This window comes from Haliaeetus leucocephalus, unplaced genomic scaffold, assembly GCF_000737465.1.
Source record: "Haliaeetus leucocephalus isolate CR32 unplaced genomic scaffold, Haliaeetus_leucocephalus-4.0 Scaffold173, whole genome shotgun sequence".
Lineage (NCBI taxonomy): Eukaryota > Metazoa > Chordata > Aves > Accipitriformes > Accipitridae > Haliaeetus > Haliaeetus leucocephalus.
The window spans coordinates 10,141,950-10,156,606 of NW_010972609.1; the positions used below are offsets into that span (position 1 = coordinate 10,141,950).

At 35.5% G+C, this 14,657-nt stretch overlaps 1 protein-coding gene across 1 annotated transcript in view; it reads left to right on the forward strand.

The window, feature by feature from the left end:
• The window catches only part of SBF2 (SET binding factor 2), a 290,062-nt gene that overhangs the window by 162,006 nt on the left and 113,399 nt on the right, over positions 1 to 14,657 (forward strand). Inside the window, exons 11-16 of the mRNA XM_010563796.1 lie at positions 2,000 to 2,113; positions 2,635 to 2,763; positions 3,509 to 3,607; positions 8,655 to 8,859; positions 11,218 to 11,327; positions 12,844 to 12,993. Of these exons, the coding sequence (XP_010562098.1) occupies positions 2,000 to 2,113; positions 2,635 to 2,763; positions 3,509 to 3,607; positions 8,655 to 8,859; positions 11,218 to 11,327; positions 12,844 to 12,993 (807 nt within the window). The remainder of the gene's footprint in view (positions 1 to 1,999; positions 2,114 to 2,634; positions 2,764 to 3,508; positions 3,608 to 8,654; positions 8,860 to 11,217; positions 11,328 to 12,843; positions 12,994 to 14,657) is intronic.

Below are 14,657 nucleotides of genomic sequence, written 5' to 3' on the forward strand. Positions count from 1 at the left end.
ACACCCCTCCGCCCCCCCCCCCCCCAAAAAAAAAAGTTCAGAAACATTAAAAATGTTATTCAAGATCTAGATTTTTAGAGTAAATATGAGTAAAGATAGGAGGGGTAGCTGTGTCAGCAAAACATAAGTCACTGGTTTTGCAATAATAATGGTAATTATTATACATTGTGTGCTTTAACATATTGGGGAAATGAGTTGTATGATTTTTAACCATACATGGTTAAATGGCTTTAATGAACCTCAACCTGAATGAAACTATATGTAACTGGCTATACTAAAAAAAGTCTGTAGAAAGTTTTGTACTATAATCTAGTTAATTTAGATTAAAAGTAGTTGTGAAGCCATGATAACTTAACAACTTGGTAAAGGTGCTGGTTTTAACTTGTAGGTATGTCTAGAATTGAACTTGAGTTGGTAGTCCAAACTAAAATCCAAAAGCCAATTCAAGAACACACATTGGGGTTTTTGTGTAGGTGTATTCAAAAACGTAAAACTCTTAGAGTGGTACGATATATTTGTTGTTCTTATTTATTGCTTTAAGATTGGGGTTTTTTATTGCTGAAGACAGGAAATGTCATCCAGAATTCATTTAATCTAATGGCAGACAGAATTCAGCTAAGATCTCACTTTGAATAGTGAAGTTCTAAATTAATATAATTTTGTATCAAAATAAGAATTTTGTTTAATCTGAAAGAAAGAACCATGTTTTCAAGTAGTCCAAAAAGTCAGGGTACAAATGTATCTGTTAAAATTCTAGAGAGCAGCCTGGGTGCAAAGAAAATGAGAATATCTCTCAGTAAAGTGAGCCCTTACAAAATTAAGTTAAAAATTTGATAACATCAGTCATGTTCCATTGAAGAATAAAAATACATCTAGAAAACTATTCCTATAGGACAGCTTTATAGAATCTTATACATACCTAAACTTATTTCTTTAAAAAATCACCTTTAACTTAGGTTGTATTTACTTGTTGATTAGCTGATCAGCTGTTTACCTGTTTAGTTAATCCAATATTCTTTGCTGCTTGTAACTTTTAAAGTTAGAGTTTGTTTAAAAAGTCCTTTGAGACACCATAAAACCTGAGGTCATAAAACAATTTCAGGATCTTAGGTTTTAGACATGGCTGCAATCTGAGTAGGTCCCTGAGCTAAGATAAAATAACGTGGGTGACACAGGATTTGATCAGTCTGGGATACTTGTGAACACATCTGGGCCAGCTGAAGCTGTCACTGCCCCAAGTCTGCCCCCAACCGTTCACATCATTTCCATTAATCCATCAAGGTTTATGTAAGCACTCCCTTATTTAAATCAAAATAAACCAAGACTTTAAAGATCTACTATTTTAAACTTTTTAAACTAACCTGGCTTATTTTGGCTGCAGTAGATTGGCAAGTGAAGACATGAGTTGGAAGAGTCCTAGACAAGTAGCTGAGCAAACTTGGGGCAGTCTCCTGGTCTCATCCAGCTGGCGGAACCACAGCAGATGACTATGGTGATGCCTGTGATGCTCTGAGCCAGGCTCCTGCAGCAGCAGTAATGCCAGGTTAGGCTCCTGTGGTTCCCTGCCATCCCTGCCCACTTTGATGGCACTGCTTGTGTAGTGCTGCAGAGCCACACTTATTTTAGGGAATAAATCTAAGCTAAAATACGCTCTTTCCTTTATTTAACATCTTTCATGGCAGCTCTTTCGTGTGGTTCACCACATGACCAACCCAACAGTTAGACTTGCATTGCCCACAGCCTGTTGTGCAGGCACAGAAGAGAGCAGTAGGAGAAAACAGTTGAATATGTACTAAATCTGTCATTGCCATCTGCGGACAGGTCAGTGAAACTGTAGCCTCATATAAGATAATTTCATATGTGTACAAGTATCTCCACTTCTATGCTACGCTGCTGCATTGTTTGAATTTGCAGGTATTTCTCAGATAGCTTTATACAAAGTGTGGGAAAGTTTAGAATACAAAAATGTTTTGACAGCATATTTAATTGCTGTTTACAGGATAAAGAAGTGCGAGCAATCTTCCTTAGGCTATTTGCACAACTTTTCCAAGGATACCGGTCATGTCTTCAGCTGATCAGAATTCATGCTGAACCAGTAATTCATTTCCATAAGGTAAAAGAGAAGCAGTTGTGTATATTTAGTTAGTATTCGTGTCATGTAATTTCCATAAGCTTGCCTTTTGAACAAGTGTTAAGGTTAAAAAAAAAAAAAATCTACACATGATTAGTGTATCATTTTGACATAGCACTATATAAATGTATTTTAGTGGAATTAATTGTAGGGACAGTGATGAAACATGAAACAAAGTTAACATTAAAATTTAATACAAAGAAATTCTTTGAGGAGTCATTAAGGAATTTTGGAAACATACGTATTTAGTTAGAAGACAACACTTAAAAGTACTAGTTTTCTGTTTTATTACTTGTGAGATTTATAAAATGTGTGCACCAAACTTCCTGTTACATCACTCCTGAATTTAGGTATAAAAAGATAATATGTAATATAAAAGATTTAACTAGAAAGTACCACATACTGCTATAAGCTGGTGAAAATGTTTAACTGTTAGCACGTAAGTAGTTGGTGGTAGTTTTGATACTGATAAAGTACATGCATTTTTTTAATCTTTATTGCAGGCAGCCTTCTTGGGGCAGCGAGGCTTAATTGAGAATGACTTTCTAACCAAAGTTCTCAATGGAATGGCATTTGCTGGTTTTGTGTCAGAGAGGGGTCCTCCTTTCAGAGCCTGTGATCTTTTTGATGAGGTGAAAACTGTTTCTATATTCCCAAGTAAATTAAAATGTACCTATGACATTTCAGCATGTTAAAAACTATTGAAATGCTTCCAAATCCTCACTGGTTTTTGTATAAAGGTTATACTAATCTTCTCAATTCTATTTTTCTATTAAGCATACATTTCGAGCTTACTTCCATAAAATCATGCCCTGCTCATATGTATGAAGTGAAATAGTTGTATAAATCATGGTAATGTTGTTCCTATTGTCAGGTTTGGAACTTCATAATGCATCACATGTGCTAGAACAGAATTATTTTGAGTAATTTAATTACATTCTTAGAAACATTGAAAAAGTAATTGAGAAATATTAAATTAAATACATACCCAACAATATAAACTGGGACAAACGTTTTTTCTTTTAAAAAGTACTGCCATTTTTGTACTGTGCTGGCTTTTATTTGAATGTAGAGTACAAATAGAGTTTGGTATAAATTCTGCATAGTAGCAGAATATATGAGAAATATGGATTATGCTATTAGCAATGTTAAAGGAATGTTTTAGGTATGTAGGACTTCCTGTGTTGCATGGGACCATAGAATCTGGTAACAGAAGCTCTATAAGAAAGTGAAAACGTCTCATGTTCCAGAGTGACGTGACATTGCACATTTTTCAGTGTTTGGTTTTCTTTGCTCAGTTTCAATTTAAGATTAACATATCATAATTTAAGAAAGAAATTATTTTTTTAGTTGAATTACTTTTTTTTTTTTTTTAAGTTGGTAGCCTTTGAAGTCGAAAGAATTAAAGCTGAGGAAGGTAACCCACCAAAAATGATAAAGCATGTTAGAGAACTTGCAGAACAGCTCTTCAAAAATGTAAGTTTACTATACCTGCTGCACTTTTGGAGTTGAGATAGTAACATTGAAAATTCATGTGTCTGAGATTGATCCAGTATCTGAAAATGGAAATGACTGCTTGTGGTAGTCATCATCTGCATTATGACAAAAGACTTTGGAACTTTAAATGTGAAAAATTTTGTACACGTGAAGGAAGTTCAATATACTAATATGAATTTACCTATTAACTGCGACTTAGCATTCTTATTTGTTAGCGTCTATTCACATAATGTATATAAACTGTTATTTTCTCTGATGCAACCTATCCATGCCAAATACATCTCTTTTCTTGCCTCTCAACAATTTTCTATATGAAAACTATATATCCAATTTGGCATAATTTATACTTTTGGCAGATCATTCCTCCTGTACCGACCCAGTGTCCATGGTTTGTGTGCTCAGCAAGCACTGTTTCATTTCTTAACAGCTTGTTGCTTGGATTCTTTAGGTTTCCTAGAATACCATTTCCAGTTTCATTCTTGCCTTGCTATCATGCCTTTATGTTACATGGTGCTTTTGTAAAAGCTCTTAGCAGGTTTTTAGTTTTTTTGTTGTTTATTTCTCTCTCTCTCTTTTTTTTTTTTTTTTTTTGGCATTGGCTAATCTCCCTCCCCCTCACACTTCCTGTGGTTGTTCAGACTCCACAGAGCAGTATCTGTTATGCAGTCAGTTAAGACCTTTATCACCCTTTCTTTTTTATATCCCACTTCCCCAAAACTATGATTTACATCTACACTTCTATAAAAAAACCACAAGAATTACTAAGTATTGCTAAGCTCCGGGGTGTTTGGGGCGTTTTGGGGAGTTGTATGTGTCCTCCCCCCAAAATGAATTGCCTTTAAGGACTTTGTCCCTGTCAACGCAATCTTTGTTTGGGGTAAAATTAATATCTTTTCCATAGGAAATCCAAAATTTCACAACCAGTGCATTGAGCAGTCTTTTGCGTCAGTAGATTTGGGATGAAAAAATACATCTATATATTTCAAGTAAATGGAATGTGTAAATAGTAAGGTGTGTTAAATGAGGTTAGTCTGAGTTTAATAGTTGCACAATTTGTGTGTCTGTCTTCAGATGCGCTCACTCACTCACGCACTCCATCTCTTTTCCTCTGAAATTGCCAAATGACTGTTATACTTTCTTTGAAGGAAGGAATTGATACACATTTCAATCTAACTTGTTGATAGTAGTCATTAGAAGAGAGAGCAAATACATCATTGTGGACTAAAATCATGTCACATTTAAAAATGTGTGTGAAATGTCTCTTGTCCTTGTGTGGTATAGCATACTTATTGGAGTATCTTAACACTGATATTCTTACACTGGTGCTTCAGACTTAAAATAAGAGAATGTATCTTGTGGAAAATGAAGAGAAACATCGGGCATCAGAATTTTTGTTGCATAGATTCGTTTCATCCATGAGATTTCATCTGTAATAAAATATTTATTCCATAGTATACCTCCTCATCCTATAGCATTCTCTTAATGATAAGTGCTGATGGAATCATCTTCTATTATGAGCTAAATCAGAAATAAAAACTTCTGAATAAATATTAAATTCTCTGCTACTGGTGGGTTGACCCTGGTTGGATGCCAGGTGCCCACCAAAGCCGCTCTATCACTCCCCCTCCTCAGCTGGACAGGGGGGAGAAAATATAACAAAAGGCTCGTGGGTCAAGATAAGGACAGTTTAATAAAGTGATAGCAAAGGTTGCGTGCGCGAAAGCAAAGAAAAAACAAATGATGTTATTCTCTACTTCCCATCAGCAGGCTATGTCTAGCCACTTCTCGGGAAGCAGGGCTTCAGTACGTGTAGTGGTTGCTCCGGAAGACAAAATGCCCCCCCTTCCATCTCCCTTTACTTAGCTTTTATATCTGAGCTGACGTCATATGGTATGGAATATCTGTTTGGTTGGTTTAGGTCAGCTGTCCTGGTTATGTCCCCTCCCAAGATTTTGCCCTGCCCCAGCCTGCCATTGGGGGTTGCCAAAATGTTGGAGAGACAGCCTTGATGCTGTGCCAGCACTGCTCAGCTGTAGCCAAAACACTGGTGTGCTATCAACACCTTTCTAGCTACTGATGCAGAGCACAGCGCTATGAGGGCTGCTATGGGGAGTATTAACTCCATCTCAGCCAGACCCAATACAGTTCTATATAGCAACACGTATTTTCCAAATTCAGGTCTTTCTTTCAGGTTAGCACTGTCAGAACGTATATTAGTTGACAGTTCTGCAACATTCTGGACTGCTAGTTTTTATTAGAAAGTCAATGGTCAATATTAAAGTAAATTAGTCTGGTTCTTTTTTTATCAGATGGCAGAGATGAGTGAATTCAAATTTGGGGAAGATATAGCAGAAAAAATGAGGAGTATTGCACTAAAGGTTCTTGAAAATCCATCTGTCTTAAAAGTTTTGATCTCCCCAAGAGTTAAGGGCTTTAATGTTATAAGCATATAATTATGGGAAATTGCTTCCAACAGTATAATTGTTACTATGACACTAAAATACTCCAAAGGAAATGGTGAACATTTGTATTTGTTTTCTAGGGGATATAGATCCTTTTTAGAATGAAAGAGCCTATAAAGCATAAGTGAGTGTGCATATGTGCAACTTTTCGCTTACATTATTTCTTAAAATCAGTGTCAAAACTAATTCATTTTAGTCTTTTCTTGTGATGAGATTTATTTATAACATTGTGATTGACCTGCTACTTCACTAGCACTAAGTCAATGACTTAGTATATTTAAAAGTCATCTTTGAATAAAGCACTGTGATGAGTAACATTGCTTCTTTAAGTTACGCCTAGAGCTGCCTGATTTTAAACTCAGTGCATGACATATTTTGACATCCTGTTCCACAGTTTAAATAGTCGTCATATTGTAGCTGTGACAGTCTAAATACATATAAGAAACAATGTTTGTTAGGGAGAGATAATGTTTGTATTAGTCTAGCTGGTACAAGTGGAAAATGTAGACAAGTTTTTGGCATATACTGCTTTAGTAGTTGAAGACATTAGTTCTACATTCCTAAAAGCATGTACAGCTGGGATTAGGTTTGTGATGGCCAAGATTAAAGTAACTCTTTCTGTACCTTTCCTCTGGATTTGTCTTCTCCATGAAATGGAACACAGAATAGTTATTTATTCTCCCTTTCTGGCTTTTTCTGCTATATGTCATCTGTTACCCTCTCCTGAGATTGTGTTCCCTTTCTTTGCCTTGCTTCTCCTGGTGTCTGCTGCTTTCATCCCCCTAGCTAGCTTTTTGGCTTGTTTCATTAAACTTTCCTCTGCAGATAATTTGTATGGCTAAGTCGCTGGTTTGTTTTGACTGCTATTTCTCAAGTTGATGCATTTGATCTCCTTGTTGCCTTTTGCTCCTGTAAATGAAAGTATCAAGCTAGCTCCTGTTTACAAGTTTTATTGTAAGCTAGTTGTGCTTGTACAACAGAAACCTAGTTGATTGAGTAGCACTCTTTGGCAGTGGTACATAGCCAGTAATAAGTAACAGCATAGAGTCAAATTGGATAACAATTCAAACATGATTAATGATAACCCTGGTATATGAATGAAGAGATGAAAATATCTTCTTTTGTTTGATTGATCATTGCACTCCTCAAGATGTGAGTTGTGATCCTGTGAATGGTGGTAGAATCCTCATGGAACATGTAGATCTTGGCTGTATTTTGGAAAAGATACAACCTGAAGCCAGAAAAAAAAAACCAAAACCAAAACAAACAGGAAAGATATCAACCACTTGAGGGAAAAAAATTAAAAGAAATGTTGAATTTTCATATCTTGCTCTCTTCAGGATGCCTTTCTGGAAAGTGTGTTTTAAACAAGCTGAAATCAACGCGGAGGCAGTTGGTCTTTCCAGTTGTTGAACACCAGAGGCAGAAGATGCATGTTCACATATAAGAACACATATTGCACTGATACTGCATCTGGTATTGACAAACACCAACAGAGCTTACCTACATAGAGCAAGTCTTCAAATATCCCATGTACAGTCACATCTCTGTTTTATGGTACAGGGCATACTTTGCTAATGTCTTCAATCTTGCAGTATTGTATGATAATGTCAAGATCAAGACAAATACAATAATTACATAGTAGCAGATGCAGCAGTTATTTTGGCAAAACAAGTAAGTCAGTGTTCTGCTATGTGAACAGATTTTTAATTTTTTTTAATTCTGAAGACCTCTGCAAGAAAACCCAAAAGCAAGGATAAAAGCTTTCTTTGGGGCTGCTTATTACATCTTATTTTAAACAAAAAGAATAAAAAGACCATAAAAGAGTGAGTGAAAAATCATTGTAGGCAAACACTTGTTTTCACAGTGGAAATTCTGATAATTTTGCAACAATAGAAGTCTTTTCTATCCTTTGAGAACAGCCCAAAATCTCATGTGATAGCTTTTTACTTTTCATGTAATTTAGGCCCATCATTTACTCTCTTTGATCACCTGTATTAAACTTTTTCATTTTTTTAGGGCAAACAGTGAGCTGTTTGACATATTTTTGTGGGACATACAGAAGATAGAAAATTGGTCCCTAGTGAGGGATGGCCATAGTTTGATACAACAGGGTACAAAAACAAATTTTCACTTTGTAGTCTTGATCAAGATGAGAATATTTCTCAGTACTTGGCAAAGAGATTTTATGTTTTAATGTTCTTTAACCCTCTCTCTAATGAAGAGGTTGTTTGTCAAACTAATTTCTATTCAAGTCCTAAATATTCATTAAGCTACGTAAAATCGACCTAAGTTAAGCAGTGATTTTCTTTTGCTGTCTTTCTTTTTGAATTTTGCATATTGACAGAAATAATTTTATAAAAGCCTTTAACAAAGTTTGAAGTATTACAGATAATGAATCAAGGGTGATATGAATATGAAACATGATATTAGTCAGCTGCATTAGATACTTGGCTTCTTAATCTTTCAGGTATGACAGATACAAAACAACAATAAAATTGGATGAGACAGGTGTTAACACTACGTAACACATTTGCTTATAACCTTTTGCTTTTGACCGGCAGGAGAATCCCAACCCCCACATAGCATTCCAGAAAGTGCCGCGGCCCACGGAGGGCTCCCACTTGCGGGTTCACATCCTCCCTTTCCCCCGAATCAATGAGTGCCGGGTGCAGGAGCTCCTCCAGGAAGGCCTCGCAAGGAGTCAGGGTGCCCCTGCTGCCACCCGGGGGGACAAGAAGTGCGTCGTTCCAGCAGGTCCCCCTGTTGGTATGTTTACTTGTTCCCCGACTTGCCTATTTGTCATCCTGTCTCATGAGTTGAATATATAATTAGCATGGCTGCAATGCATTGCTCCCAATGTCACGTTAATACTGTATTTTTAGTGATCATAGCAACCTTTAGTACATAGACTTGCCTGTTTGCCTTTGCAATTTTAAAAGATCTTTTGCATCAGCCCTTACTATGAAGTCAAAAATCTGGAGTGTGAGTGGCATAATTACAACAAAAAAGGATTTGATCCGAGTTAGACTAAACTATTCAATTAGATAGCGTCTACTCATCTGGGTCTGATGAATATCATCGTAGGTTACTTGTAGGACTGGCTGAACAAGCTTTGAACTGTTACATTCAGTTCTACGTAAACGTAAAAGGTTTCTCCTTTTACAGTAGTGGAAGACATGTAAGTTACTGGAAAAAGGCAAGGAACAAACATAGCTTCTGTCTCAAAATAAATATACCTATATTTAAATACAAAGAACAGATGTAGTAGACATTGTAGGCCTGTCAATTTAATTTTAATGCCAGAAAAATTCTATTAGTCATAGTCACATTCATCAATGTGAATTTGGCATAAACAAGTATGTTTAGTAAACTTGCAGGACACATGAAGCTGGCAGAGCTTGCAAAACTTTTGAAGGATGGCATTAGAATTCAAATCAATCTTGAAAAATTAGAGATCTAGTCTCTAGTCTCTGCTGAATTTTGTCCTTTACTATTTTTCTTCAAATAAGGTATTGCACTTGCATAGGCATATCAGCTGACTAGGCGACAGTTCTTCAGAAATTGATTTGGGGATTTTAATGACCATAGGGCAAACATGACCCAAGCTATTGCAAAAAAGACAAACATCTTAGTAGGGTGTATAAACAGGAGCACAGTCAGTGAGCCCCATGGAGAAATCCTTTTGTTGTACTTAGTAAGACATCAGCTGGACTGTTTGTATCCATTTTTGGGCACTGGAATACTGCCTCCATTTTTGGTTCTGTTGGAGGGAGTCCAGAAGGAAGAAACAAGAATGACCAGTGGTCTGGAGAATGTGACCTACAATGAAAGATGGAGAGTTGTTTAGACTGAAAAGTAGAAGACTGAGGGAATGCATGATAGTGGTCTTCAGTTACATAAGAGGCTGTTAAAAAAAGAAAGGGAATGGTCTGTAGTGATAAGAAATAATGAGTTTAACTGCAGCACAAAACTAGAGTTATTTGTCAGGAAAAACTTGGTAAAATGAGGATTGTGAGGCACTTCATTTCTTGTGAAGCCATGAAGTCTCTGTTATCACAGAACTTTGGGAACATATTAGACAAACATGAGAAATAACATAAATACAGTTGATCCTCTCTAGGGACAGCAGGATGAACTAGATGGCCTCTTGAGGCCCGTTCCAGCCCTGTTTCTCTTTGGATTTATGTGAGAAGAGGATAAACTCTATTCACCTGCTTTTGCTGTTGACTATATCATTGAATCTGTTACTTATAGAAAATTTAAAGGGTATGTGCTTGTGTTCTGTTGCCTTTATTTAAAAGGCTACATGCAAGAGAAGGTTTTCTTTTTTTAAGAAGTTAATTTTTATGTCAAAGTTTTGGGGTTTGGGGTTTTTCTTTTTTCTTTTTTTTTTTGTTTTTTCCAAGCAACAGTTTTCACACTAATACTCCCTGCTGTCCTGTGTGTCAATATTGATGGATATTAGGAGCTCATTATTATCTACAAGAAGGGCATATTCTGGATTTATATTCTATTTATTTGATACTAAATAGAAGAAGAGAATGTTAGTTCTTCCATTCTGAATTTTGTTGAAAATTCAGGGCAAAACACCGCACTAAGAAAATAATCTTTAGATTTCAGCAAATTGGAATCTATGTGAGAGAACAGGTTTGTCAGGTTTTCTTCCATGTCACAGAATTCTTGGCATGACTAATGAATTCTTTAGGAAAAAATAGTTATCTACTGCTACAAAATATGCAAGGCTATGTAGTTCATTGCAGAACACACACGTGTGCATGCTTTTTTTTTTTTTAAATTATTTTCTATTTATTTATATATTTCATTAGTATGTTACAGGTTGGAATCTCTTTGTGCCTGTATGAGACAAATAGAACCAGTAGTAAAAAGAATCAACTGCTCTAGTTAAAATTCAGAGCACTGTGTTCTTCAGATAGTACAGGAAAACCAAAGGTTTAGGATCTTATGTTCCCATCTGTATATGCCTACTAATGGTATTTGTTTAACAGAACAAAATGGAGGGCACATTAAAAAAATTTTTTTTTTTTCCTAAAGAACTTTCTGTTATTCTTTGTGGCTCTTGCAGATGACATTTCACAGACGTATATTTTTCTTTTTCTTTGTTAGTTTCCATAATGGAAAAAGGAAGTACAGTTTTCAACAGTGCACAAAGGCTGGAAGTTGTTAGAAACTGCATCTCATTCATTTTTGAAAACAAATTTTTGGAGACTGAAAAGGTAACAAAATAAAATTTTAACTTTCCCAAATAAGCCTCTGTTCTGTTAATGAGTGAATAGAGACTGACCTTGTCACAAAGTGCATTTTGAAGTCATTTCAAATACTAATGGTTCTTTTAACCATTTAAATGAGTGAAATAAGCCATAAAAGTCATCATCTAAATGCAATACTGCATGCAATATGAAGCTAATGGATTTGAAAACCTGTTTGTAATACTACCTGAGTGCATTGATGCCCTTTTTGCTAATCTGTGTTCCCATTATAAATAGTATTGTCCACATGTTTTTTTTTAAAAAAGGGCTGTATATTGGTCTAGCAGTATTGATTAGGAGGAATGTAAACAAGAGGTATACATAGATGTTTCAGTGTTTGTCAACCAGTGCTCTTTTGAAATTTTCAGTGCAGTAAATTTTGCTGGTTTAAATAATCAATAATTTGATAGAAATCAGAGGTGAATGTAAATATTGGGCATGTCTGTCTTCACTAAAATATACTACTAAGTTGTCATCCTTGACATTCTTATTTTTTACATTAAGAATTTGCCGGGTGTTGTAGATTCTATCCATAGTTTTCAGTTACTGATTCTAGAACAATCACTCAAACTTACATTCAAATCTAATTCTACATATGCAAATGACTGTAAAATTATTTTAAGAATTTTTTTTATTTCTCAGAAAAGTATCACTTGTATATCTCTGAGGCTGTGCAGCTCAAGATAGAAAATGAACATTTCTTGATTTACAAGTTATATTATGGAAATGCATATGGGGAAAGTGCTAATAAAATGGGTGGATCTTTTTAAAGAGTTTGGATGCATGTGTAGCACAGTAGTTTTTAACCTCTTTCAACTTACAGGCACTTGGAAAATTTCAGTAGTTTTTTGTGCCCCTGCATGGTAAATTTGTCCTCAGACAATAGGCTGCCTTTTCTTATTTATCTGTTGCCACCCATTAAATCTAGTCTAAAAAGCTGCAGTTGATAATCACTGATGTAGCACTTGCTGCGTCTTTAAAACATTGGCATAAATACTCTGTTGGCACTGTTTTAGGGTAAACTGCATAACAGTCTTGTGGCCTCATTGCTATGAGAGGTATGCCACTTCTAAAGCCATTTGTCATTCACTGCTTATCAAAAAACATGCTAGTTGGCCTTGATACGCTAACTCGAGACCTGGCCTGGCTGGTACAGAATAGAACACTTGCTTTCATGAACAGTAATCCATTTCTGATCCATTCAATGCCTGACTATATTCAGTCATTTATTTCTATTTACAGATGTAGGTGAGAAATGCTGTGTAATGCATTGGAAAAAAAAACATGGGGAAAATTTAATACTTAATGACTTAAGCTAAATCAACCATTATGTGAAAGTTTGATATTCAAGCTAATGAGCCATTTCCAAAGTTTTTCTTTACTATACTGTCACTTGAAGTTTCTTAATGAGGAATGAATGATTATCAGTATGAATAGTGCTATTTAATTTCATTTTCATAAAGTTAGATTTTCTTCTCTCCAGACCCTGCCTGCAGCTCTGAGAGCCCTAAAAGGAAAGGCAGCTCGGCACTGCCTAACACAGGAATTAGGCCTGCATGTTAAACAAAATCGAGCAATACTGGACCATCAGCAGTTTGACTACATTGTGCGAATGATGAACTGTGCATTGCAGGTACAGTATATGAAGGTTTTGTTTTTTGGTTGTCTTTGTTTTGTTAGGATAAGCAAAAATTTGTTTAGAGTGATGTGGAGAAGCAAAATAATTAAAATATAGGACCATGTGGTACAATGATGTAGCAGATACTACTTGGCAGTGGATTTAAGATATTTATTGTTGGAAGGACAAAGGACAAAATGCTCAGGTCTATGCAGATCTGCCTGATATGAAAAACAGGAAGAAAACTGTCCATATTATTAATAATTTAGATATAATTTAGTTTTGGTAATTATTGAAGTGATTTATCTTAATGGCTTGAAGTACTTTTTTTAATGAATGGGTGTTAGCTTTTCCAGGTCATTTTCAACTCTGAGCTCCTAAAATTTGTATCACGCAATTAAAAAAAAGGATAAGTTTGTCCTCTTTGTCATCACAAGCACAAACATACTTCAAGAAGAAAGCATACTTTCTGCTTCCATGGTTCATGGTGGTAGTTCTACTTATCACAGTGACATCTTAGTTTGTCAGAGACTCACTGAAGGTGCTTGCGGTTCATCTACTAAGTTTTTTTACTGAGAAATTAAATAACTTTGTGCTGAATAAACATCAACATAACAGTGGCAGCTACCTATGAGAGTAATACATGTGGATGACTTCTTTTGACTTTCATTTGAATAGTTGTTCTGTTTTAGCTTTACTTGATGCAATTCATTGTCAGAAATATTTTATAGACGTCAGTGTTTTCAGTCTGATACCTGAGAATGTAGTAGTATTTGTTTTAAAATTTGTAATGTGATCACATTTGGTTATAATTTGCCTTGTTGCCCCTGTCTAAGTTATTGTATCAAATTAGGGATTTGATTGAGACATTGGTATTTTAAGCCCACTCTCCTCTAACCCAAAACCAGCTGAAATTATTTTGCAGCAGTTTGTTGACCGATATTTCTAAAAAGGTGAGTGCTAAATACAGCTTTCACTTAAGTATAGAAATAAATTAGCACTGGCTGAGCAAATGCTACCTCAGGTCACCATCAAAGGTAAGTTTTGTTGTCTGTTGTATTTCTTGTTTGTTCACAGTAGATATTTTTCTACTGTTTGGAACAAAATTCAACGTTGCCTCAGCAGTGGTCTTTGGAGTAAAATTACCTACAGTTAGCAGATGAAAACTGAAGCTGACCAGCTAAAATTTCACAGCATGTACCAGAGTGTGCTTTTTTGGCACAGGCATTGGCCTTTTCCAAGCTCTAAGTTTAGCTTCAGAATTGGAAGAAAAATTGAAATTTTCTGTGAAACTGTATTTCTCTGCCCAAAATCGTGACCAATGGAATACTGCACCTGCTGTGTATTCCAGAGTTAGAAATTTTCTTTCAGACCAGAAAACAGGATTGTCTAGATGTGCTGCAGATTTTGCTTCTACTTTTTTGATTATTCCTGGGATAAAAAAAAATGAGATGTTTTTAGACAATAGGAATGAAATACAAATCCCCTTTATTTGCTATATCTTAGTACAAAACAGATGGCAGAAGAAAATGGGAAGTTGAGGAAATTTCCTTTTCTGAGGAAAGAAATACTGACGTCACCTTTTAATAAAGCAATAAAATCCAATTTTTCTCTAGGAAAAAAATGTTATTTTTCTTCCCAGTGATTTGAAGACCCAAGAAGGACCTTAATGTTCATAG